Source organism: Balaenoptera acutorostrata, chromosome 2, assembly GCF_949987535.1.
Source record: "Balaenoptera acutorostrata chromosome 2, mBalAcu1.1, whole genome shotgun sequence".
NCBI classification, from domain to species: domain Eukaryota; kingdom Metazoa; phylum Chordata; class Mammalia; order Artiodactyla; family Balaenopteridae; genus Balaenoptera; species Balaenoptera acutorostrata.
Window position 1 is genome coordinate 92,637,022 of NC_080065.1, and position 27,640 is coordinate 92,664,661.

A 27,640-nucleotide genomic window follows, 5' to 3' on the forward strand; every position below is an offset into this window, starting at 1 on the left:
ATATTATAAATATCCACACATTAAATTCACCCAGAACAAGTGGTGACTTAATCCAACTATATTGTAATCCATCTATGCGAAGTATTTCACACTAGGTCTATATCTGTTGGAGAATGATTAGTTAGGAAAAGAAGTACATAATTACTCCCAAGTGTTTGATACCTACTTTTAAAGACATAGTTTTTGTTTAAAAAATGAAATCTAATTGTGATATCATAATAAAGTTTTAAATAGTTCTTGTACCTAAAGTTTATATTATCAAAGATTATTCACAGGTAATAATTGTTCTTTATTACTTATCTTTATTATTTATTATAGAGATAAAATACCATTCAGTGTTGTATCAGTAGTAAGAAGGCAACTAGAAAATCTGAAGACCATAGTTTTAATTGATCTTAAGAAATGTATTATTTGACTGAGTCTCCTGAAGTTAAAATATGTGAGCTTATTTACATTTTCTTTCTAACGGTATTAGTGATAGTACTTTTTTATTTTCAAGAATTTGATTACTCCCATTAAATCAATTTATAATGTATAGAGTATATAGTTTTAAAGTAAGTTCTTATATAACTATGTAAATGCATGAGACATATGTGAATTCCCCTTTTATAATCACAACTGTCTTTATACTCATGATTACATGAAAAAGTATAAAATCATATTTTTGAAAATTTTGTATCTGTTTTCAAACTCCTTCTACCTTTAACATGGAAATAGGTTTTTTTTTGTGAAGTCATTTACTCTTTATAAGAATGATGTGTTGGCAAATTCTTCCAACATTTACAGGCTTTATGTCAGAACCTTAGTTTATCTGGAGAGGCCACACCAGGCCATTTCTGGAATAGGCTCTAGGAATTGCTGGGGCACTGGTGGTGGATACCCAAGCTGTGACTCTGGCATTCAGAGTCGTTGCTTTAGACATTAGGAGGTCTTGGAAAAGCTATTTAAAAACCCAATCTGATATATAGTGTCCAGCTTGAGAAGACAAGGCTTTGGGGGAGATAGGACCCAGAAATAGCTCCTATAGTAAGTAAGGGTTAAATCTGGATTTGATCAAGAATTGGTTTGGAATCAAGGGTTCAGTTACTGCAACTGGAGGTTCAGCAGCAGTAGCAGATGAGCTGGAAGCCTGGGTTAATACTGAAATTCCAAACTCCTGACCCCTGCTGTATGGATTAAACAAAATAGTTTAAATTTTCAATGTTAGAATTTATATCCAAAGGAACACTGATTTATGTTGTCTAATGTAAATTAACATTCATTTGTAATATGAATATAGCACCATTTTAGTTAAATTTTTTGGTATTGAATAATATACCCTAAATATCAAAGTCATTTTGCTCTATGCTGTGTCAAGGGAACAAATGTTTGTCTTAAATTGACTTGGACTAATTTGGACATTAGTCTATTGATTATTATTTATAACATGTATGCTGAGAACAACCAAAATAATTTTAGCCTACTGAGCTGAAGTTAATAGAGTGTTTCATGATAGCATGGAATAATAAGTTCTTGAATGCAAGATACACAGGTTTTACTTTCCTATAGCATATTAAGTTCTGAATACTTTTAGTTAGTTAAACACATTGTTAGGTTTGCCATAAAACAATTTTGTGAATCCATAAAGCTTGTGTCCAAACTAAGGTTCTGACATAATGGCTGTAAATGAAAACATTTGCCGTCACATCATCTTTATAAAGAGTAGATGACTTCTCAAAAGAACTCCTATAAGATCATATTGTCTATGAACAAAGACAGTTTTCCTTTTCCTTTTCAATCTGGATGTCTTTTTTTTTTTCTTTTTCTTGCCTAATTGCCCTAGCTAGACCCTCCAGTATAGTGTTGAACAGACATAGAAAGAGCAAACATGTTTGCCTTGTCCCTGATCTTAGGGGAAAGACTTTCATCATAAATATGAAGTTAACTGTAGTTTTTCAAAGGTTTTTCTTTTTCTTTAAAAATTAATTAATTAATTAATTAATTAATTTTTGGCTGTGTTGGGTCTTCGTTTCTGTGCGAGGGCTTTCTCCAGTTGTGGCAAGCGGGGGCTACTCTTCATCACGGTGCGCGGGCCTCTCACTATCGCGGCCTCTCTTGTTGCGGAGCACAGGCTCCAGACGCGCAGGCTCAGTAGTTGTGGCTCATGGGCCTAGTTGCTCCGTGGTGTGTGGGATCTTCCCAGACCAGGGCTCGAACCCGTGTCCCCTGCATTGGCAGGCAGATTCTCAACCACTGCACCACCAGGGAAGCCCGGTTTTTCCTTTTATCGGGTTGAAGAAGTTCCTTTTTATTCCTGCTTAAGAATGGATGTTATATTTTGTCAAATGCTTTTTCCATATCTGTGGAGATGGATATTTTTTTTCTTCTTTTACCTTGATATGGTGAATTATTTTGATTGATTTTTAAAATATTATACCAACTTCACATTCCTGGAATAAACTCCTCTTGGTTATGATGTATTATTATTTTTTATGTTGTTTGATATGGTTGGCTAAGTTTTTTTGGATTTTCAAATTTGTCTGTTTCTTTTACTATCTTTGTCTCATTTTTGTATAAGGATAATACTGTCCTCTGCATGATTGCCCCCTCTTAGAACTATTTGTGTTTAATTCTTAATATTTCTTAAATATTGGTAGAATTCACTTGTGAAGCCATCTGGGTCTGCTTGCTTTATTTTTTTCTCTTTTGCTAAGATTTTTAAACTATAAATTCAATTTCTTTAATTGATATAGGCTATTCTGTTTATCTTTTTCTTTGAGTTTTAGTAGGTTGTATCTTTCAAGGAATTGTCCACTTCATTTGTTTAATTTATTGGTACCAAGGTGTTCAGAATACTCCCTTATCCACCTTTTTATATTTGTAGAATCTGTGGTGATATTTTTTTTCTCATTTTTGTTATTGGTACTTTGTGTCTTCTCTTTTTTTCCTAATCATTTTGGCTAGAGGTTTATCAATTTTATTAATCTTCTCAAAGATTGGCTTTAGGCTTTATTTTCTTTCTATTTTCTGCTTTCTGTTTAATTGATTTATCTCTAATCTTTGTGTTTTTTTTTCCTTCTGCTTGCTTTAGGCTTAGTTTGCACCAGTTTTTCTATTTTTTCTTTTTTTTTTTTTTAATGTGGAAGCTAACTAAGATCATTGATTTGAGAATTATCTTCTTTTCTAATACAAGCATTTAGTGCTATGAATTTCCCTAAGGACTGTTTTAACAACATTCCATACATTTGTATATATTGTGTCTTCATTTTTCTTCAGTTCAAAATACTTAAAGTATTTCCTTTTGGCCTTTTTTTTCTTTGATACATAGGTTATTTAGAAATGTATTTGGTTTCCTAAAATTTTGACATTAAAAAAAGTTTCTATTTTTCATTTATAATTTAATTTCATTTAGTCTGAGAATATTCTTTTTGTGACTTTATTCCTTTTACATTTATGAATACATGGTATATGGCCCAAGTATGGTTTATCTTGGTAAATGCTTCATGTGCATTTGATAAGAATATGTATTCTGCTGTTGTTGGTTGCAGTGGTCTATATTGCTATCTTGGGCCAGTTGGTTAATAGTGTTATTAAAAATTTTTATGTTGTTACAGATTTTCTGTCTACTTGTTCCATCAATTATTGAGAGAGGGCAATTGAAATCTCCCACTGTAATTGTAGATTTGTTTGTTTCTTCTCATAGTTTTGTCAGTTTTTTGCTTAATGTATTTTGAAACTCTTGTTATTGGGTGTAAAAGTAGTCATGATTGTTGTATCCTCTTGATGCCCTGACCCTTTTGTCGTATGAAATGACCTTTATTATCCCTGGTAGTATTCTTTGCTGTGTTATCTGTTCTATCGGATATTAATATTAGATACTTTGATTAGTGTTTACATGATATATCTTTTTTTCATCCTTTTACTTCAACATTTTTTAGTCTTTATATAGTTGAAGTGCACCATATAATTAGGTCTTGCTTTTTTATCTTGATAATCTTTACATTTTAATTGGGATAGTTAGACTATAGTTAATGTGACTGATTTTGACAATGTTAGGTTTAAATCTGTCATCTTGCAGTTTTTTTCTCTCTTTGTTTCATCAGTTCTTTATTCTCCTTTTCCTTTTTTCTGCCTTCTTTTGGATTAATTGAAAAAAATTTATTAAGATTCCCATTTATCTCCTTTGTTGTCTTATTAGCTGTAACTTTTTCTTTTGTTATTTTATCTTTGCTTTACCATAGTATACCTTCAAGTGATATTATATCACCTTGTGTATAATAAGGAATCCTTACACTGGTATAGTCTTCCTATATTTGTGCTATTGTTGTGATATATTTTACTTTTGCATATGTTTTTAAGTTTGTACTATATTGTTAATATTTTTGTTTTTGTTAAGTCAAGTATCTTTAAAATTATAATAAAACATCTTATATGTTTATCCATGTAGTTATCTTTCCTAGCATTCTTCATTCCATCTGGTATCATTTTACTTTTGCCTGAATGACTTACTTTAACATTTCTTGTAAGTCTACACGTAGTAAGTTCTCTCAGCTTTTGTACATCTGAAAAAGTTTTAATTTCACCTTTGATTTTGAAATATATTTTTGTAGGGTATAGAATTTTCTTTTAGCAGGTGGTTTTTTCCCTGTTGGATCTTTAAAGATGTTGCCCTTTGGTCATGTCAAGGAGAAATCTGTTCTCATACTTTTCTTTGTTGCTCTGCATGTTTTATATCCCTTTGGCAGCTTTTAGGATTTCCTTTTTATTGTTGATTTTGAGCAATTTGATTATGATGTGCCTTCCTGTAAGTTTTTTTTTCTCCTTCTGTTTGTGGGTTTTGAGCTTCTTATACCTGAGGGTTTATAATTTTCATCAAATTTGGAAAACTTTCAGCTGTTATTTCTTCACGTATATTTTCTGTCTACGTCTCTCTTTCTGCTGTCCTTTGAAGACTCCAGTTACATGTGTATTAGGCTGTTTGTATTTGCCTCACAGCCAACTGATGGTCTGTTTATTTTTTTCCCCTTGTCTTTTTTGCTTTCTGTTTCATTTTGGTTAGTTTCTATGATTATATCTACAATTTTACTAATCTCGTTTTCTGCAGTGTCTAATCTCCCTTTAATCTCATGTAGTATATTTTTCATCTTAGGCATTATAGATTTTGCCTGGATAATTATGATGTGGGTCTTTTCTTAAATCATCCATGCGTCTACTTAACACATTAACTTAAGTTTTACAGTCTTAGTGGACTTCATTGTCTTTCTTCATTTGTTCTGAAAGTTGTTATGAGTTTATTCACTCCCAGATTTCTTTTTGGTTCACTGTAATCTCCACTTTTTTTTTTCCCCCAATTCATTCCCCCCACCCCAGCTTCCCCCCCTTGGTGTCCATATGTTTGTTCTCTACATCTGTGTCTCTATTTCTGCCTTGCAAACCGGTTAACCTGTAACATTTTTCTAGATTCCACGTGTATGCGTTAATACACGATATTTGTTTTTCTCTTTCTGACATACTTCACTCTGTATGACAGTCTCAAGGTCCATCCGCATTTCTACAAATATCCCAATTTTGTTCCTTTTTATGGCTGAGTAAAATTCCATTGTATATATGTACCACGTCTTCTTTATTCATTCATCTGTCGATGGGCATTCGGGTTGCATCTGTGACCTGGCTATTGTATATAGTGTTGCAATGAACATAGAGATGCATGTGTCTTTTTGAATTATGGTTTTCTCTGGGCATATGCCCACTAGTGAGATTGCTGGGTAATATATGATAATTCTATTTTTAGTTTTTTAAGGAACCTCCATACTGTTCTCCATAGTGGCTGTACCAATTTACATTCCCACCAACAGTGCAAGAGGGTTCCCTTTTCTCCACACCCTCTCCAGCATTTGTTGTTTGTGGATTTTCTAATGATGCCCATTCTAACTGTTGTGAGATGATACCTCATTGTAGTTTTGATTTGCATTTCTCTAATATTTAGTGATGTTGAGCAGCTTTTCATGTGCCTCTTGGCCATCTGTATGTCTTCTTTGGAGAAATGTCTATTTAGGTCTTCTGCCCATTTTTGGATTGGGTTGTTTGTTTTTTTAATAGTGAGCTACATGAGCTGCTTATATATTTTGGAGATTAATCCTTTGTCCGTTGATTCATTTGCAAATATTTTCTCCCATTCTGAGGGTTGTCTTTCCATCTTGTTTATGGTTTCCTTTGCTGTGCAAAAGCTTTGAAGTTTCATTGGGTCCCATTTGTTTATTTTTGTTTTTATTTCCATTACTCTAGGAGGTGGATCAAAAAAGATCTTGCTGTGATTTATGTCAAAGAGTGTTCTTCCTATGTTTTCCTCTAAGAGTTTTATAGTATCCGGTCTTACATTTAGGTCTCGAATCCATTTTGAGCTTATTTTTGTGTATGGTGTTAGGGAGTGTTCTAATTTCATTCTTTTACATGTAGCTGTCCAGTTTTCCCAGCACCACTTATTGAAGAGGCTGTCTTTTCTCCATTGTATATCCTTGCCTCCTTTGTCATAAATTAGTTGATCATAGGTGCCTGGGTTTATCTCTGGGCTTTATATCCTGTTCCCTTGATCTGTATTTCTGTTTTTGTGCCAGTACCATATTGTCTTGATTACCGTAGCTTTGTAGTATAGTCTGAAGTCAGGGAGTCTGATTCCTCCAGCTCCGTTTTCTTCCCTCAAGATTGCTTTGGCTATTTGGGGTCTTTTGTGTCTCCATTACCGATTTTAAGATTTTTTGTTCTAGTTCTGTAAAATTGCCACTGGTAATTTGATAGGGATTGCATTGAATCTGTAGATTGCTTTGGGTAGTATAGTCATTTTCACAATGTTGATGCTTCCAATCCAAGAACATGGTATATCTCTCCATCTGTTTGTGTCATCTTTGACTTCTTTCACCAGTGTCTTCTAATTTTCTGAGTACAGGTCTTTTACCTCCTTAGATAGGTTTACTGCTAGGTATTTTATTCTTTTTGTTGCAGTGGTGAATGGGATTGTTTCCTTAATTTCTCTTTCAGATTTTTCATCCTTAGTGTATAGGAATGTAAGAGATTTCTGTGCATTAATTTGGTATCCTGCTACTTTACCAAATTCATTGATTAGCTCTAATAGTTTTCTGGTAGCATCTTTAGAATTTTCTATGTATAGCATCATGTCATCTGCAAGCAGTGACAGTTTTAATTCTTCTTTTCCAATTTGCATTCCTTTTATTTCTTTTTCTTCTCTGATTGCTGTGGCTAAAATTTCCAAAGCTATGTTGAATAATATTGGTGAGAGTGGGCAACCTTGTCTTGTTCCTGATCTTAGTGGAAATGGTTTCAGTTTTTCACCATTGAGAATGATGTTGGCTGTGGGTTTGTCTTATATGGCTTTTATTATGTTGACGTAAGTTCCCTCTATGCCCACTTTCTGGAAAGTTTTTATCATAAATGGGTGTTGAATTTTGTCAAAAGCTTTTTCTGCATCTATTGAGATGATCATATGATTTTTATTCTTCAGTTTGTTAATATGGTGTATCACATTGATTGATCTGCGTATACTGAAAATCCTTGCATCCCTGGGATAAATCCCACTTGATCATGGTGTATGATCCTTTTAATGTGTTGCTGGATTCTGTTTGCTGGCATTTTGTTGAGGATTTTTGCATCTATATTCATCAGTGATATTGGTCTGTAATTTTCTTTTTTTGTAGTATCTTTGTCTGGTTTTGGTATCAGGGTGACGGTGGCCTCGTAGAATGAGTTTGGGAGTGTTCCTTCCTTTGCAATTTTTTGGAAGATTTGAGAAAGATGGGTGTTAGCTCTTCTCTAAATGTTTGGTAGAATTCATCTGGGAAGCCATCTGGTCCTGACTTTTGTTTCTTGGAAGATTTTTAATCACAATTTCGATTTCAGTGCTTATGATTGGTCTGTTCATATTTTCTATTTCTTCCTGGTTCAGTCTTGGAAGGTTATACCTTTCTAAGAATTTGTCCATTTCTTCCAGGTTGTCTATTTTATTGGCATAGAGTTGCTTGTAGTAGTCTCTTATGATGCTTTGTATTTCTGCAGTGTCCATTGTAACTTCTCCTTTTTCATTTCTAATTTTACTGATTTGAGTCCTCTCCCTTTTTTTTTTTAAATAAATTTATTTATTTATTTATTTATTTTTGGCTGTGTTCGCTCTTCGTTTCTGTGCGAGGGCTTTCTCTAGTTGCGGCGAGCAGGGGCCAGTCTTCATCGCGGTGCGCAGGCCTCTCACTATCGCGGCCTCTCTTGTTGCAGAGCACAGGCTCCAGATGCACAGGCTCAGTAGTTGTGGCTCATGGGCTCAGTTGCTCCGCGGCATGTGGGATCTTCCCAAACCAGGGCTCGAACCCGTGTCCCCTGCATTGGCAGGCGGATTCTCAACCACTGCACCACCAGGGAAGCCCTCTCCCTCTTTTTTTGATGAGTCTGGCTAAAGGTTTATCAACTGTGTTTATCTTCTCAAAGAACCAGCTTTTAGTATTATTGGTCTTTGCTGTTATCTTTGTTTCTATTTCATTTCTTTCTGCTCTGATCTTTATAAGTTCTTTCCTTGTGCTAACTTTGGGTTTTGTTTGTTCTTCTTTCTGTAGTTCCTTTAGATGTAAGGTTAGATTGTTTATTTGAGATTTTTCTTGTTTCTTGAGGTTGGATTGTATTGCTATAAACTTTCCTCTTAGAACTGCTTTTGCTGCATCCCATAGGTGTTGGATCGTCGTGTTTTCATTGTCATCTGTCTCTAGGTATTTTTTGATTTCCTCTTTGATTTCTTCAGTGATCTCTTGCTTATTTAGTAATGTATTGTTTAGCCTACATGTGTTTGTGCTTTTTACATTTTTTTTCCCTGTAATTCATTTCTAATCTCATAGCATTATGGTCAGAAAAAATGTTTGATATGATTTCAATTTTCTTAAGTTTATCGCGGCTTGATTTGTGACCCAAGATTTGATCTATCATGGAGAATGTTCTGTGTGCACTTGAGAAGAAAGTGTAATCTGCTGTTTTCAGATGGAGTGTCCTATAAATATCAATTAAATCTATGTGGTCTATTCTGTCATTTAATGCTTGTGTTTCCTTATTAATTTTCTGTCTGGATGATCTGTCCATTGGTGTAAGTGAGGTATTTAAATCCCCCACTATTATTGTGTTACTGTTGATTTCCTCTTTTATAGCTGTTAGCAGTTGCCTTATGTATTGATGTGCTCCTATGTTGGGTGCATAAATATTTACAATTTTTATATCTTCTTCTTGGATTGATCCCTTGATCATTATGTAGTGGCCTTTTTGTCTCTTTTAACATTGTTTATTTTAAAGTCTATTTTATCTAATATGATTATTGTTACTCCAGCTTTCTTTTGATTTCTATTTGCATGGAGTATCTTTTTCCATCCCCTCACTTTCAGTCTATATGTGTCCCTAGGTCTGAAGTGCTGCATTTAGTGTTGTCCAAGAGGTCTCTTAGGCTGTCTTCATTTCTTTTCATTCTTTTTTCTTTATTCTGTTTGACAGCAGTGATTTCCACCATTCTGTCTTCCAGGTCACTTATCCTTTCTTCTGCCTCAGTTATTCTGCTATTGATTCCTTCTGTGTATTTTTCATTTCAGTTATTGTATTGTTCATCTCTGTTTGTTTGTTCTTTAATTCTTCTAGGTCTTTGTTAAACATTTCTTGCATCTTCTCGATCTTTGCCTCTATTCTTTTTCTGAGGTCCTGGATCATTTTCACTGTCATTATTCTAAATTATTTTTCTGGAAGGTTGCCTATCTCCATTCATTAATTGTTTTTCTGGTGTTTTATCTTGTTCCTACATCTGGTACATAGTCCTCCGCCTTTTCAGTTTGTCCGTCTTTCTGTGAATGTGGTTTTCATTCCACAGGCAGCAGGATTGTAGTTCTTTTTGCTTCTGCTGTCTGCCCTTTGGTCAGTCCCCACTTGTTTATGTTGTAGGAAATATACATAATCTTTACCTATATACTTATATGCACATCCTTCTTCATATTGCCATGTAGTACCTTTTTCCAAAGTTAAAAAATTTTTTTTTTTTTTAATTTATTTATTTATTTATTTTGGCTGTGTTGGGTCTTCGTTTCTGTGCGAGGGCTTTCTCTAGTTGCGTCAAGCGGGGGCCACTCTTCATGGGCCACTCTTCATCGCGGTGCGCGGGCCTCTCTCACTATCGCGGCCTCTCTTGTTGGGAGCACAGGCTCCAGACGCGCAGGCTCAATAGCTGTGGCTCGCGGGCCTAGTTGCTCCGCGGCATGTGGGATCTTCCCAGACCAGGGCTCGAACCCGTGTCCCCTGCACTGGCAGGCAGATTCCTAACCACTGCGCCACCAGGGAAGCCCCAAAAAATATTTTTTAAGAGTAAGTGTATGCTAATTTTATAAAAAATAAGGAATACCATATTGAACCAGATGGTATTGAATTAAGTGAATTTAAGTATGATTTTGCATTGAAGATTTTTAGCTTACTTGAAGATATATTGAAATATTAGAAAAGATGGTCAAAATAACTGCTTCACAACTATGTATTCTGATGGCTAGAATTACACTATGGTTTAATATTTACCAAGCCTCAAAATACCCACAAAGACATTTGTGGGGCTTCTCTTACATGGGTAGAAGTCTGAATGCTTCTGCTTTATTGTACATCATATTCAGGAAAGAAGCAAGACAGGATGAGCTCTTCCCCATTGTACATGTGCATACCAGTCAGCCTAGAGAAGTTTGAAAGGAGCTCTCTTCACCCCTTTTATAACAAGAGCAGGGAAACAAACTCCTTTTCAAATTCTTTTTTCTCTATGAGAAACAAAGAAGAATGCTAAAGGATTGGTAATATCCCTGATTATTTACAAGCCCTCACTTACCCTAAGCCGACATAGTAAGAGGGTACCTACTGCTAGAACTGTCGGGAATTAGTTGGAAGACTCATTCAAAAGTAAAGTTTTCTCTAATTGAGAAGTATATTTTCTTAAATTGCCTCTTCACATATTATGAATAGTTCTGTGATATTTTATAGCCAATTAAAATTGATTAGATCCATTGAGTTTTCTCTTTAGAGTACTTTAATTATGAAAACCAGTTTGAAATGAGTCCAGACTTGAGACAGATGGTTAAATTCATGTTTAAATAAATCTAAATTTAAAAAATGAATAAAACTTTGAAAAGGCTCTTTTAGTTGATTTCCTTATTTTGAGTCCACTAAGAATGGCAACTGGCTTTCTTATTTGATAATCACCAAATCTTGGAGATTTTAAAAAATCAGAATCATGTATGGATGATTCATGGAGGTCCTCTAGAAAAGTACTACAAAATTCAAATTTACCTCTCAGTTCAGCATATGAAAGAAATGCATTTTGGATGCATGACCTACTAAAGACCAAAGTAGAGTTCAGGCTATGTTTATTGGTTATCAGTTTTGTTGAAATGACCTGAAAGTGGGAGGATTTGTCTTTTTTTGGACCTAACTATTAATACATGATCTATCAGCAGCTACCTTATGGCATGAATGCTTTTCAGTGAATGGAGCTTAATATGATAGGACCTTTACAAGGTCATAAGGAGTAATGGCGCTCTTAGTTATTAATCTAATTTGCATTGGGTTAAAGCTGCAGAAATTGGAGTGACAGCTGTAATATTTGCATCAGATGCTGAAATGTTATGTGGGATGGAATATGCTACATGATTAATTTATATTCTGCAGATAACTTCCTAAAAATAATATGAAAGTTCAATAATATGATTTGTCCCTATTTTGCTTAGTTTTATTAAGTAAACAAAGCTAAGTTTCATATACAATGAGATTAAGAGAAGTTATGTCCTTTTGCTGATTTTCCTCTATATTTTATAGGTGAGCTCCTTAACAATATTAGTTTTGGACTTGATTACTAGAAAGATGATATAAACAGATGCAGAAGGTAAAATTGTAATCTTTCTATAACTTTTAATTTTAAAAAAATTATTTAAGTTTAAATTTATTTTTTTAAAGTAAGAACTATATTAATTTGTGCATTTTCTTGTTATGTGCCAGGCACTGTTATTTGCATAACTGATCTTGTAGATAACAGAACATATGGAAATCCCTGCCTCCTTGAGCTTACATTTTAGAGCAGAAGATAGCTAATTAGTAAAATAAATAGATGAAACATATGGTATGTTAGGTGGTAAAAGGTACAGTGGAGAAAACATGGTAGGTAGATAGGATGTTGAGAGGATGATCAGGTTAGTTGTCATGGAGAAAGACATTTAAATGAAGAGTGAAAGAAGTGAGGGAGTGAAGCATGTGATTACCTGGGACAAAGAGTACTCCAGGTAGAGGGAAAAGCCAAAGCAAAGTGATTGAGATGGGATCATGTGTGGCATATTTGAGGAGTGGTATAGACACCTGTGTGGCTGGAACTGAGGGATTGATAAAGGAAAGGTGTGGAGGTATGAGATGAGGTCAGAGAGGAAGAATGATGGTGGGTGGTACGGGAGGCACAGCTTATGCTGGATCTTGCTGGTTCTTTTAAAACCCTTGGGCTTTTACTCTGAGTAAGATGGAAAACCATTGGAGGGTTTGAGCAAAGGAATGACATGAACTTACATTTTAACAGGATAATTCTGGTAGCTTTGTTGAGAATCATATGAGTGGTTGGGGAAGGATGTAAGTAAGATTACTTCTAGGCTATTGGAGTAATACAGACAAGGGTTCATGCTGGCTTGGACCTGGGTGGTAGCAGCAGAGGTGATGAGAAGCGGGCAAATTCTGGATACATGTACAATTGATTCTTGTTATTTATGGTAGTTATATTCTAAAAAGTCACTGTGAATACTAAATTAGCATTAGCTGATTACTGAATCATTGCCCCTGGTGAGCATAACATAAGGGATTAGGTCCCTTTAAGCAGGGTCACAACTTTTTCGACAGTTGATCAATACATCACTTTGTTTTTTGTATGTTTCTGTTTAAAGACACCTTCTTTAATATATATTGTTGACTCATTAACATTGAACTCACAGCTAGCAGTACTATAACTCACGACTAAGCAAAGCTATCTAACACATATTTGCTCTATCAGAGACATCACAGCCTCCTTGAGCATAAGAATACTAGGCAGCACTTCAGCACTCTGCTTGGGGGTCATTTTAAAATCAAAGTTACCATCGAAAAGCACAAAAATGCAAAAAATGTGGAACTAAATAGACTACAAAAAGGAGTTTACAGTAGAAGAGCTGAAACAAAAAGGCCGAGCATAGCTTTTCAACCTCAGTTGAGAATGTGTGTATCAGGTGACTCCTTTGCTGCTCTGCATGTGTGCATGTCCATGATTGACCTGAAAAGCAATGTGTGTATCAATTTTGGGATTAAAAAGAAATTTTAGGCAGTAGGTCTGAATTCATGGAAATATGGAATCCATGGATACTGAAGATTTATTATATACTGAAAGTAGAGCTTAAGGATTTGCTGATGAATTAGATGTAGAGTGTGAGAGAAAGAAGTCAAGAATGATTCCAATATTTTTGGCCTGAGCAATGGGAAGGATGGCATTGTTGTTACTGAGATGGAGAAAAATATAGGAGGAGCAGATTTGGAGGTGAAGATCAGGAGTTTGGTTTTGAGATTCTTATTAGACATCTAAGTGGAGATGTCAGATTTGCACTTGGATCTCTAATTTTGGAGTTCCAGGGAGACTTCTGGGGTTGAACTATCAATCTGATTGTTAGTTGATATTTAAAGCCATGAGATTTGATGATATTACAAAGGGTATTAATTAAGATAGAAAAGAGTCCTAAGTCTGAGCCTAACATTAAGAAGTCACAGAAATGTGGAGGAAATTGTAAAGAAGACTAAGATAAAAGGAAAACCAAAAGAATATATTATTCTGGAAGCCAGATGGGGTGAAAGGATTTCAAGGAAGAACAAATGATCACGTGATTTGCAGTTGCGTGCTGCTAAGACAAAAGATGAGGACTAAAGTTTGGATTTAGCAAAACGTACATTATTGGTGACTTTGACAAGAACAGTTTCAGTGGAACAGTAGAAGGAAACACCTAAATGGGATGGGTTTAAGAAAGAATGAGAAGAAAAAAACTGGAGATAACTAGTATACACAAATCTTCTTAGAAGTTTTGCAGTAAAGGGAAAGAGAGAGATAGGGAGTTAAGTAAAAGAAGTAGAGTCAAGGGGGAATTTTTTTTTAAAGATTAGGAGCTATTGTAGCTTGTTTGCTGACAAAAATGTTCCCATGAAGAAGGAAAAGTTGATGAGGCAGCAGAATGAAGGAAGAATTGCTGGAGCAACGTGCTTGTTGTATAGGAGAGAATGGATCTAGTACCCAAGGGAATGGATTGGTCTTAGCTAAGAGCAAGGGCAGTTTATTCATTGAAATAGTGCAAGAGGGGCTACAGCCTTATTCAGATAAGAGGTTAGATAGACTGGTGAGAGCTTGTGGAATTTCCATTGAGATTCCATTTTCCCCCCTTAGTGGGGTTCATGGGCTTCCTCTTCATACTTATATGGTTCCAAATTCAAAATCACAAGGTACAAATCAGTAAGTAGATGGTGAAAACTTTTTCTCCCACGTATTACCCAGTTTTTTTTTTTTTTCCTCCAAGGAAACCAATATGATGTTTCTTCTAGATATATTCTACTCATAACCTGTGGCTTTTAAACCACTTCATTAAGGATATTCATCAACTTATTAGATAACCTTGTATATTATAGCACATTATTAGGAGTTTTAGATCAGTGACTAGTTGGTTATCCATACTAAATATATGGTGATCTCTACACTCCCTCTTCTACAATTATATCCTAACATTATGATGACTGTTTTGTGAACCTCCATCTTAATTTTCTTGTCAAGCATTTTTAAAGAAGAGACTATGAATATGTGTCTCTCACAGAACTTAGGATGTCATGGACTCTGGATAAAGATTTAAAGGATGAATGCCCTTAATTTGCTGTAAATGTTGTTCTCCCACACACTTGACTAGTCTTATAAAGTAGAATGATAGTTTTTTTTAAAAAAAATTCTGGCTGTCTTTATCTATTAATATTACCTATAGTGTAAGCATACCTGCTTTGAAACATACATATTAAAACTAAGTTTTTTTCTATCACTGAGACTTTTAATCTCTAGGCTAAATAACTGAATTTTTTAGATTTAGTGAATATTCAGATACTTCTGAGCGTTAATCAATTTTTACAGCTTTCCATTTTTAACTTTTTATTTTGACATTATTTCAGACCAATGGAAATTTTGAAAGAATAATACAAAGAATTCCCATATATATTTCACCCATATTCTCTAAATATTAATATTTTAGCACATTTACTTTATCCTTTTCTTTGTCTGTACATGAGAGAGAAACAAAAACTGGTTCTTCTGTCCTTTTGACATGTTCCTGTTATTTATTGAGCACTTATTTTCTGGCTTATCTTATACTTTTTCTGCTCTAGGTCTTGCTTCATTTCCCTAAGGAGTCATAGTTCCATTTAGTAGAAAATAGTATTTAGAAACCAATATTTGGGCACTGGGTGTGCTCATTGCTACTAGGATGTCTTTGTTTTAGGTCCTTTCAGTGGATATAGATAAGAAATAAGCAAATGTACGCGCACACACACACACACACACACACACACACAAATACATCTGTGCCTATTACTATACCTGTTGCTCTATCTATATTAAAACTGAAGTATTCACATTGATATTTCCAATTCCAGTTGAACACCAAATAGTTCATTCTGTCTTTTCCTATTTACGTATTTGTAATTTCCTTCTCTGACAGTGAGACACCTGGCTACTATTATTCACAATCTACTTACTTGTTCAATCCTAAAATAACAGAAGATAATTTCAGAATTGCTAATTTATGCCTCTGAAAAGGGAAACCTACTGACTACAGTTCAGTATTTGTTTAGACCTCTTTTTGTCTTTAGTCTTCCTCTGTAGTCAAATACTGTTTCCAAAGTTACTTGGATTAATGCTTTCCTTCCCCACTCCTTTCAGTGTGGTTACATTACTCACTGGGAAATACAGTTTGGTTCATTTGTTTCTATTGTGTCCCATTTTAGGTTGTTTTTCTGCTCTTACCCTTGTTGATTTTGTTTATTTATTTTGTTAATGGTTAGACATTAATGGTTTCAAAAGTCAGAACTGTACAAAAGTAGATATTTAGAGAACTATATCTTCTTTAACTATATCTCTTTATTTCTTATACAAAAACTACAATATTATGATATGCTTTTTTATTTTGATTTTCTACCTGACATTGTATCCTGAAAGACCTCAATATTTCAGTTTGTAGATTTCTTTGTTATTCTTTTTAATTGCTGCATAGCACTTCATTATAAGTTATTCAAGCACTTTCCTGTGTATGGACATATAGTTTATTTGTAGTTTTTTCAGTTATTTATACTACAACCATGAATAAGCTTGTGTGTAAGTTTTTTTTTTTTATTGTTGAAGGAATATCTTAAGCATAAATTTCTAGAAGTGTGAATGCAGAGTCAAAATATAAATGTGTGTGTAGTTTTGTTAGATATTGCCAAATTTCCTTCTATAAAAATTGTACCGATTTACATTCCCACTAGATATGTATGAGTATCAGTTTCTCCACATCCTTGCCAAAACAGTGTTTGCTAAGTTGGTAGGTAATTTTGATTTGCATTTCTTTTATTATGAGTGAGGGATTGAGGTTGACAACCTCTTTATATGTTTAAAGCCCATTTTAAAGTATTTATTTTTTAGTGAGTTCTTTTGCCCATTTAAAAAAATTGAAGTTTGGTCTTTTTTTTTTCTTAAAATTTTAAGAATTTAAAAGGTATATTACAGTGAATAGCCCTTTATCTGTTATACACGGTACATACATTTTCTGTGAATTTGTTGGGTGTTGTTTGACTTTACGGTCTTTTGTTCACAAATGATGATACTTTAGCTACTCATACTGCTGTGAGAAATAAACTGTCCTTTGTCTCTGTCCCAAGAGTCTTGTCTCTTTTGCCCACATCCATGAAATTGAGGCAGCCTAACTTTTTTTTTTCTTTATTTTTTATTTTTTTTTAACATCTTTATTGGAGTATAATTGCTTTTCAATGGTGTGTTAGTTTCTGCTTTATAACAAAGTGAATCAGTTATACATATACATATGTTCCCATATCTCTTCCCTCTTGCGTCTCCTTCTCCCTCCCACCCTCCCTATCCCACCCCTCTAGGTGGTCACAAAGCACCGAGCTGATCTCCCTGTGCTATGTGGCTGCTTCCCACTAGCTATCTATTTTACGTTTGGTAGTGTGTATATGTCCATGCCACTCTCTCACTTTGTCACAGCTTACCCTTCCCCTGCAGAAAAAGAAAATAAAGAAAAATAAAAGGACACAAATCTTTGTCAAGAACATGAAAAGAATGAGAGTCTACCCTACTTGGCAAGTTAAAAAGTGAGGCCCAGGGTAAGCCTAACTTTTTACCTTGCCAAGTAGGATAGAATCTCATTCTTTTCATGTTCTTGACAAAGATTTGTGTCCTTTTATTTTTCTTTATTTTCTCTTTCTGCAGGACTTTTTCTTTTTCCCTTTACAAAGTCCCTTCATTTTAACCATTTCTGCCTGAAGTATTACCTTTCTAAGACTGCCTCCGTTATCTTCCATATACACTTTATTTATTTTTCTTCCATATACACTTTTAAGTCCCTACCTTGTAGTCAGTTCGGTGATCTACCATTACACGTTTTCAGTACTTTCACATGTAGGGTGGATCTTCTTATTCTTATGGTGGTTTTAGATGAGTCTTAGGCATACTGCTAGCTCTTGTCTCTTTAGCGCATTTTTCTTTTCTTTTTTTTTTTCAGAACAGTCTTTGGTGTCCATGAATGCTTGCAGTGGGAGGGTGAGAGATCATTTGCAAAGATTTGATGTTTTATTTTATTTTATTATTTTATTTTATTTTGGCTGTGTTGGGTCTTCGTTTCTATGCTAGGGCTTTCTCTAGTTGCAGCAAGTGGGGGACCACTCTTCATCACGATGCGCGGGCCTCTCACTATCGCGGCCTCTTTTGTTGCAGAGCACAGGCTCCAGACGCGCAGGCTCAGTAGTTGTGGCTCACAGGCCTAGTTGCTCCGCGGCATGTGGGATCTTCCCAGACCAGGGCTCGAACCCATGTCCCCTGCATTGGCAGGCAGATTCTCAACCACTGCGTCACCAGGGAAGCCCTGATGTTTATTTTTCTACTCATTGAAAATTTAAAATTTGGACATTCTCTGCCTATTATACTGAGGGTGCAGGTTTTGTTTTTCTTTTTGTTCTTTATTATATTTTTAGATGATATTTGGGAGATTCAGAATTATGCTGCTGCCCAGCTACTCAGAATCCCCCCAAGCACAGCTTTGGGACTTCCCTGGCGGTCTAGTGGTTAAGACTCCGGGCTTCCACTGCAAGGGGCACAGGTTTGATCCCTGGTTGGGGAACTAAGATCCCTCAAGCCACGTGGCCAAATAAATAAATAATAATTAAGAAAAAAAAGAGAGAATATAGCTTTGACCATGGTATATCATTCAATTTATAGGTTATTAAAAGACTGTGGGTCAATTGAATCTAGCAGTCACTATATGCAAGGAAATGATATTTCCTTGCTTGATATTTCCAAACTAGAAAGCTTGCTTTTTAAAGGTATTTTATATTGAACTTTAAAATATCACTGTTTTAGTTCCTTGAACAGTTTAAAACTCATAATGCATTTCAATAAATATTTCTAGATTGATACATCAAATTTTCTTATACTAGGAAATCTATTAAAGCTAGCACACTATGGATGCACATCTTGTATTTTTTAATGCTTCATAGGAGCATATAATCAAAAAGGTTTTTTCAGCTCTCCAAATTCTGTCTTCTTTAGCCTTTGTTGTTAACTGTGCATTGTGACAACTTTCTGCCATTTGATTTCCATCACAAGCCAATGGATTGAGTAGAGCACACGATTTAACTCCCAGGATTAAAAATTAGAAGCTAAAATTCAGACTAAATGATCTGCTTGGGTTACACAGCTAAACAAAGGAGAAGCTGAGATGAAAATTGACTCAGAACATCACTGAGTAAAATAGGTAGCTCATTCATTGTTCCCACATATCATACTTGAACTTTAACTTCCAAGTGAAAAAACATATGCGGACATTTAGGCCAAATAACTTGTAAGTTAAGATGAATTCTCATTCATTTTCTTTTTACTCAGAGTAATAAGTAAACGTTACATAGTTGAGGTGGAACGTTTTGAAAGAAAGGAAAAATGTAAGGTGGGAGAATGTTTATTTATCCAAATCAAAGCAGAGACTACTTGCGGTTTACTTTTGGAAAATAATCACTTCTCATTTATTATCCAGAGGCTTTTCACCATAATATTTAACAAATGGTAAATGCTTCAGAAGTTTATAATAAAAAATACTTGACTTTCTAGACTAGCTTAATGGCTAGTCTAGCCTGTCTCTTATAAATGTCAAACATACATAATTGAGTTTTGCTGGCTTCATAATATTGTTTGTGGCATGACATGTTGTATACACACTCTGTTATTACAAACATTAAACGGGTTTGTCAACAAGTGGTGGAAAAGAATTGTAATTCAATCTCTTTGTGAATTTCATTATGTGGAGGAGGAAAAATTCAATGTTTTTCTCCCTGTTAATTGACACGTAGAATAACTCCATTCCCTGCTTCAGTGCTTCTCATCATTTGAAAAAAAAAAAAAAGCATACAGCAACAGAGGTATGATTCTGTGTCTGTCATTAGAATTTATTCACTCTGTGTACTTCACATTGATTTTAAGCTCAAATGTAGTTATTTAAAAGTTAAGAAAGTTTAATATTGATCTGAGATATTCTGAACCAAAAAGCTGTGTGGCAGGAATGGTGGTGGGTAGTATTTTGCAATATATTTTACGTGAATGGAATTAAAAAAAAATTTAGTAGTAACTTTGGTTTTCACACAGTATTACTATTTCTTGAATTTACTTACATAGTCTCTTTGGGACCCTAAATGTTTATTTTAAAACAAATCAAGAAAAAAAGTACAATAGGATCCCGTTTCAAATCATGGCAAGTGAGCATGTTTTTGAAACTTTTTGTTCATGTCTACAAGGGAGGAAGTATGGGGTGCATGCCCAAGTACATCTTATAACCAAGTGCACGAGTGTCTATGAGCGTAGAGGACAACAAACGAACCAACAAAAGAGCCCTACTACGGCATACCCCAATTTCAGTTTTAGACCCAAAGCTAAAGAATCTTTTAGCATTATGTATTATTATTTTAATGTAATGGATTCTGCCTCAGATGTTTTCAAAAGCATATTTTTTCTAAATTTGCTAATGACCACTGGTAAGCTGTTGATAATTAGATTTTGGCTATGATAGCCTTCTTCAGATTGTTGGTCATACACTGTATCTGATAAAGAGAAAAAAATTATTTGGGAAGTTCTTAACTTTTCTAATGTAATTTTGGATTATAAAATCTTAGTGAGCTGAGTGTTGTGTATTTCATTCGTCATTTCTATACCAGCTAGAAGGACAGATGGGTGGTGTGCAGCTTAAAAATCTGTGCAATAGGAGGACAGATGGGCGGTTTAAATGGTTTAAATGTCTCCATGAAAATGTTTGTGTGGAGAGCTTGACTCTTGAAGTTACACTAAAAAATCTAAGTAATTAATTGGGAATAATAGAGTTCATATAAAAAGCAATATTTTTAAAGAGGTGACATAAAGTATGGACTTCATTGAATTTACTAGTTATAATTTTTAAACTTATAATAAAAATCAACAAATTAGAATACAGTACTCAAATATTGTTGCCTTATTTTCTTATTATGAACACGTGGACCCCAGAAGACTTCTTTATTACTTAGAATTAATTTATCTGCATAATTGTACATGAACTTTTGAAATGTCTGTTGTCAGAATTTGTTGAATTCCAAGCAACAGCAACTTAAACTAGTTTAAAAATGATGAATCAAAAACAAAAAGAAAGCAAAACAAAACCAACTCAAGGAAAAGGGCCTTAGAAAGGGCTGTTCTGGCAACTTCTGCAGCAAATGTTCATGGACTTTCACTCCAGCAGGTGTTCAGGCATTAATGTGACATAGCTCCCAGCCGAAAGATTGGTACCTATTTCGTTGGGAATACAATTTGGATCTTGGGTGGTATCTTCACATGGGAGTCTCCCCCTGACTCATGTGGGTAAGCAGAAAAGGGGGTTGTCATTTTAGAGGAAGGCTGCAGGGCTGGCCATAGATGTATCAATTGTACTGGCTCTTTTAGAAATGTGTTTCTACAAGAAGGATGCTAAGTAGCAATGTTTATGGGTAAATAAATATAGTATTCTATGAAAAAATTATTAAAGTAACTGAACATGTAGGCAGGTGTGTTCCTGCGAATGTTAAAAAATCATTTGTGATTAGTATTATTGAAGTGGTTTATTAATTCCTAAGTTAATGCCATACAGAGTAAGTTACAACTACTCTAGGGATTTATATTAGATGAGGCAAAAAATTTATTGGTTTCCGAATGAACATTTTTAAAAATTCATAATTCAAATGATAGAATTTTTAAAAAATCACAGAGCATCCTTCATAATAAGGGGAAGAATTTTTTAATGAATTTCTTATTTCAGTTATGTATTTAAAAATTTATATGATTATTTACTGGTTCATGGTGTAAAATATATTATCCTGTGGGTTGAAGTCAAAAAGTGAGAAAACCCACTCATTTGATGGCTAATGTTATCTTTTTCTGACTCCTTCAGATCAGAACTGAGTTAATATATTTGCTCCCATCCTCCCACTGTAGTGAATCTCTTTCACTCTGTATTAGAATCTCTTTGTAGTCAGCTGTGAAAGGGTTAGGAAATATACCCTAGTGATTAAGTTATTTTCTCATCAACAAGTTCTTTATGTTATAAAGTGAAATAGGTTATCCAGGGCAACATTTTATGAATAACTTGGACAATTATGAATATCCCTCTGAATAGGAACCAGCTAATGGTCTTTGGGTAGAGAATTATGCTCTGTGAAATATTATATGCAGCTCCCCGGGAGAAGTCAGTGGTGGTTCTAGTATCCAGAAACACTAGAATTTGTTAGTAATAGAGACATACCAGTCTGCTGGAAAGTTCTGTTTCCTTTTTCACCAGCTGGATGTAGTTCCTTGCCTCAGAATTAGGAAAGTGATGAGAAAGGCAAGAAAATTGTTCTAATTCTATTGCTATACCTGGGCATGGTCTGAGGTTTCCTCTGTCTGCAAAACCCCTGGCCTTTTCTCTGCTTTTGGCCCTTGGCTGAGGACATTCTCCAATATGGAATACTTTTCTGACTCCTGTCTATAGGGAATACCCAGATGGATGCTGAGCCTGAACAGATTGGAAGCAGAGGACAGCCTCTGATGTCTAAAATTCTCAACATAAGATCTATTTTGGGGAAAGATTCATTTGGAGGAGTCTCCTTGGATAGAGGGCAAAAATTAACATATACTTTGAAAAGTTTATTCCCTAAATCTAAATAATTGACAAGAAATATTTGTTCAGTTTGCATCAAACATTGAAGATCTGCTTAAAAATTTCATTTATTTGTATAGTCATTCATTTATATTACCAGTCTGTAAATATTTTCTGAATGATTTTAGTAAAGGAACCACAAAAGGTGTTTTTTTTTTTTTTTTAATTAATTTAATTTATTTTTGCTGGGTTGGGTCTTTGTTGCTGCGCGTGGGCTTTCTCTAGTTGCAGCGAGCAGGGGCTACTCTTTGTTGCGGTGCGTGGGCTTCTCATTGCGGTGGCTTCTCTGTTGCGGTGAGTGGGGGCTTCGGGAGTTGCCGTGCGCGGGTTTAGTTGCTCTGCGGCATGTGGGATCTTCCTGGACCAGGGCTTGAACCCGTGTCCCCTGCATTGGCAGGTGGATTCTTAACCACTGCACCACCAGGGAAGTCTACAAAAAGTTTTAGTTCATAAAATTATCATCTCTTAGACTTCTTCTGCATCAAGTTTAAATTTCTGTGCTTGATTTCTAAGTCATTCACAACCTAAAACTGTCCTACCTGTACAGACACATTTCCTTCATTTCCTCAAAACTTGCTGTCTTTGAGCTTACTGCTTTGCTTGCCGATGGAACATTGCTTTTTCTCTTCATGTTTTCACTCAATATTTCAAATCACTAGACCATGGGCTGTATGTCAAAGACTCTGTTTTGCCAAATACTCAATTCTCAATGTCTAGCACAGTTCCTGGGGGTGAACAGTTAATAATATTTACTGAATGAAAGGAAGGAAGAAATGGAGAAAGAGAAGCTGAGAGGGAGGAACTGTTGTCTATCCTGTCTTTCTTATACCTTTCCAGACTTGCCTCATCTTTTTAGGTCTGTTTTCTCCACAGTCTCGTCTGACTTCCCTGGTCTTTATTCATATCTCAAACCTAGACCTCAAAATTTAACATTATTTACAAACTTTCTTGTTTTCTTGGTTATACAGTTTCACGTGCACTGTTGTTCCAGTTTGGTGTGAGCTCCTTGAAGATGAGAAGGATCATATATCTGTACAATTTTTCAAAAAATTGTCCATTAACCTTTATTCACCAAACATTTACTGCAGTGCATGCTTCCTTCAGAGCATCCTTTGTACAAAGTACTGGCAAATAAACATAGTATATGTTCAGTAACCTTTTTATTATTCATAAAATGTATAACATGAAATAGTGGTAACTCAGTTTGCACATAGTGAAGATAGAACTTTTAAAATTATCTCTTTGCTAACTTTATTCAATGTTTTTTTCAGGGAAAGAAACTGAAAAGGCTAAGGAACGTTACGACAAAGCCACAATGAAACTTCATATGTTGCATAATCAATATGTATTGGCATTGAAAGGGGCGCAGCTTCATCAGAATCAGTATTATGACACTACACTTCCTCTGCTTCTGGATTCCTTACAAAAGATGCAAGAAGAAATGATAAAAGCACTGTAAGATACATTTCCTATTTGATATAAAATCCCTTCATAAAATGATTTTAACATTTTTTTTTCTGCTAGTTCACCTTTCGTATAAAAATTGTCTTTGTTTTGTAAGCTGCATCATTGAACTAGCTCAATGGGTATTTCACACCTCTTCTACCTTGTTTTTCACTTCTGTTATCCTTTCAGTTTACACTCACTCATCTCCGCAACCTTCTAGCTAGCCCCAAGAATGTCTCTTATTTTTGTATGTTTTTGTTTTGCTCCAGTTAGCTAGAAATTTAGCTGAAAAAAAAAAAATCTTTAGTTTGACAAGTGTTAGTTTTTGTTTGTTTGTTTGTTTTTTGCCGTGCCACACAGCTTGTGGAATCTTATTTACCCAACCAGGGATTGAACCTGGGCCCTCGGCAGTGAAAGCACAGATTCCTAACTACTGGACTGCCAGGGAATTCCCTTGACAAGTGTTAAGAAGTGGATATCTACCTCCAGAGGATTGGGTTTAAATCCTGAGCAACTGATAAGCCCAAAGGAAATAATTTTTTGGTTTATTTGCCAGCTTTTTGTTGTATGAGATTAAAATGAACAAATGTTTATTGAAGTTCTGCTGTATGCAAAGCACCCTGGTGCTTGCAGATGTAGAGATGAGTAGGTCACAATTTTTCCCTTCAAGGAGCAAACAACGTTGGTCAGTAATTCAAATGCATACACGTTTACCATACAGATCAATTCAATATGCCACCCTATGGTAGACTTCATCTCCTTTATTTGCTGGTTTAGGTGATCCCCCATTTCCCAAAAAAAGATAAAGTGTTTTTAGTCAACTTGAATATGTCAACTTTTAAGGGTATTGATGAAATAGTGAAATGTCTACTTAAAATATTTAATTCATAAATTTAGTAATGTCTACTTTAAATTACATATTGTTGATCTATAAACGTTTCCTTTCCTACTTTCATTTTATGAATCAATATTTTCTCAAACTCTCCATATGAATCTTCAATAATAGTGTCTTCATCATCACAAGAACATCCTTTTTTGAGACATATAATAGTTTCACACAGTGTATTATCTTTACTTTGTAATAAATTTTTTTAGACCTAGCATTTAAAAAAATCCAAGCATGATAGTATCACTGAAATTGAATCCTATGTCACAAGTACTCATTCATATAACATTAGGAGACTTCTTCCTTTTTTTCCCCATTTATCTTAAAGATGTGTTAATGATCTCCACATCATAACCACTTACTGTTTTGCTTTTTAAGAATTATCTAGATAGTCTTATTTACGTTAATATCATTCAGTACTTTCAATTGTGAGGTCATAACCCCAGGGATATTTACTAAATCTGTATTAAGTTTCTCTGCCTCCCTCTTTTCTTTAAACTGTGTCTATCAGGTGATTTCTGTAATCATTCCAAGCTAGCATTGCCTGAAGCAGTTTGAATTTAATTTTTTTTTAACCCAAACAGTATTTTGCTATTCAGAATGAAGTAATTGAGAGAATGCTTCATAATAAGAGAGGTTTTGTAGGATTACTTTTTATGAGTGATGACTTTGGAAAAGAAAAACAAACAAGGCCTTATATTTATTTGGGTATATGCAGGATAAGCTTGTTTGTCCACACTTTTTAAGGCTACTAATGAGCAATGGTGTATTTTTACAGCATAACATTTTTTTTTTTTAATGTGTGTTTTTATTTATTTATGGCTGTGTTGGGTCTTCGTTTCTGTGCGAGGACTTTCTCTAGTTGTGGCAAGCGGGGGCCACTCTTCATCGCGGTGCGTGGGCCTCTCACTATCGCGGCCTCTCTTGTTGCGGAGCACAAGCTCCAGACGCGCAGGCTCAGTAATTGTGGCTCACGGGCCCAGTTGCTCCGTGGCATGTGGGATCCTCCCAGACCAGGGCTGGAACCCATGTCCCCTGCATTGGCAGGCAGATTCTCAACCACTGCGCCACCAGGGAAGCCGGGCATAGCATTCTTAAATTGGGGATTGGGTCTTTGTAACAGAATAGTTTTTCCTTTTGCATTTATTAGATAAGTCCATTAACTTTTATGATTATTTTTGCTACTAACTGGAGGTTAGGAGAAGAGATTGAGATGTCATTGAAGGTATAAACCAATTAAACTCTCTAAGTATAATATGAAAAAGAGCAGAGGCCCAGGAGCAAGAGAAGAACCAGGAGCTAGGGCATGTGAGGAAGCGGCAGGCACTGAACGAAACATTAGATAGACAGGAGTTGATCCACAGTTCCATGTTATGGAATCAGCATTTCAGTGGTGATGTTTAGAAATGGAAAGTGATTAGCACTGGCTTACACTTTGGATATGTTAGATAGATATTGGACGATGTAATGCCTTACTGTAGATCATTTACAATTATTATATTATATCAAATGTAAGTTGTTAATCTGTACACGTGTATAATCTCTTCACTTCACTATCCAGGTATATGAAATAAGGTGGTGCATTAAATCACCATCTGTAAAAATTGGCATTATATTTCATATTGTTTTAAATCCTTTTTGGGCCTATGTTTCCCTGATAAAACTTTAAAATGTTGTATAATTTTCTTTTCTTTTCAGGAAAGGTATATTTGATGAATACAGCCAGATAACCAGTCTTGTTACAGAGGAAATAGTGAATGTCCATAAAGAGATTCAAATGTCAGTTGAACAGATAGACCCTAGCACAGAATACAATAATTTTATAGATGTTCACAGGTATGTATGATATTTTCATTCTTCTTTCAGTATTTATGACAGTATTACTTTTTTTTTTAACCATATAATATTTAACTGAATTAAAATAAGAAATATTGAAGAGCTTGTTAGGAAATAGGCTATTTCATATTAATTTGTTTTTTATTATTTTCAAAATCCTTTCTCAATGATGATAACTATTTAATTTATATAATGAACTTGAGAAGTTTTTCAGTTGTTACTACATCACTGCTTAAACCCATATTTAATCCATGAAATTGTATTTTCTTTTTAACAATTAAATAATAATAAACTTATGGTTTTCTGTTTGTGTTAAACTTTATAGTAATAATAATCAATGATTTTTTCATGCATGCATCATCTTATTTTATACTCATTACCATTGAGGAAGGAATAAAGCAGGTTAATATCTGTATTCTACAAATGAGGAAGCTAAGCTGAAATTACTTGACTAGATCTTTGAGGCCTAAGGTTTAGTTTGATTTATTCTATTTGTTTTTACTCTACTTTGTTAACATAATTTTAAATAAGAACAAATATTCTGCCTTTGGTATGTACTAAGACATATTATGATAGTACATTCATATTGATCAAAATTATTTGGCATACTTTACTAGAACGACGGCTGCTAAAGAGCAAGAAATTGAGTTTGATACTTCCTTACTAGAAGATAATGAAAATCTACAGGCAAATGAGATTATGTGGAATAATTTAACAGCAGAAAGTTTGCAAGTAATGTAAGTATTTAGAAAATCTGAAGCTTAAATATTAGTGTTACTACTTATAGTTAAATTTTATCAGATTTAAAATTCTAATTTTTATTTTCTTGGAAGTAATGAAAAGTAAATTAAACATGAACTGATCTTTGGTCAGAGTGAAATGTTTTGAGAAATATGTTAACTTTACCCATTATCATCACTAATTCGGTAATTCTGAAAATCAAAATTCTGTGTGATGT

The 27,640-nt window shown here is 34.6% G+C and overlaps 1 protein-coding gene across 5 annotated transcripts in view; it reads left to right on the plus strand.

Annotated features, from left to right (window-relative positions):
• Window positions 1–27,640, plus strand: part of FER (FER tyrosine kinase) — a 467,575-nt gene that overhangs the window by 103,845 nt on the left and 336,090 nt on the right. For all 5 annotated transcript variants that reach the window (XM_057540547.1, XM_057540548.1, XM_007192081.3 and 2 more), the window contains 3 exons: window positions 23,786–23,969; window positions 26,545–26,682; window positions 27,300–27,419. In XM_057540547.1, coding sequence (XP_057396530.1) covers window positions 23,786–23,969; window positions 26,545–26,682; window positions 27,300–27,419 — 442 coding nt within the window. The remainder of the gene's footprint in view (window positions 1–23,785; window positions 23,970–26,544; window positions 26,683–27,299; window positions 27,420–27,640) is intronic.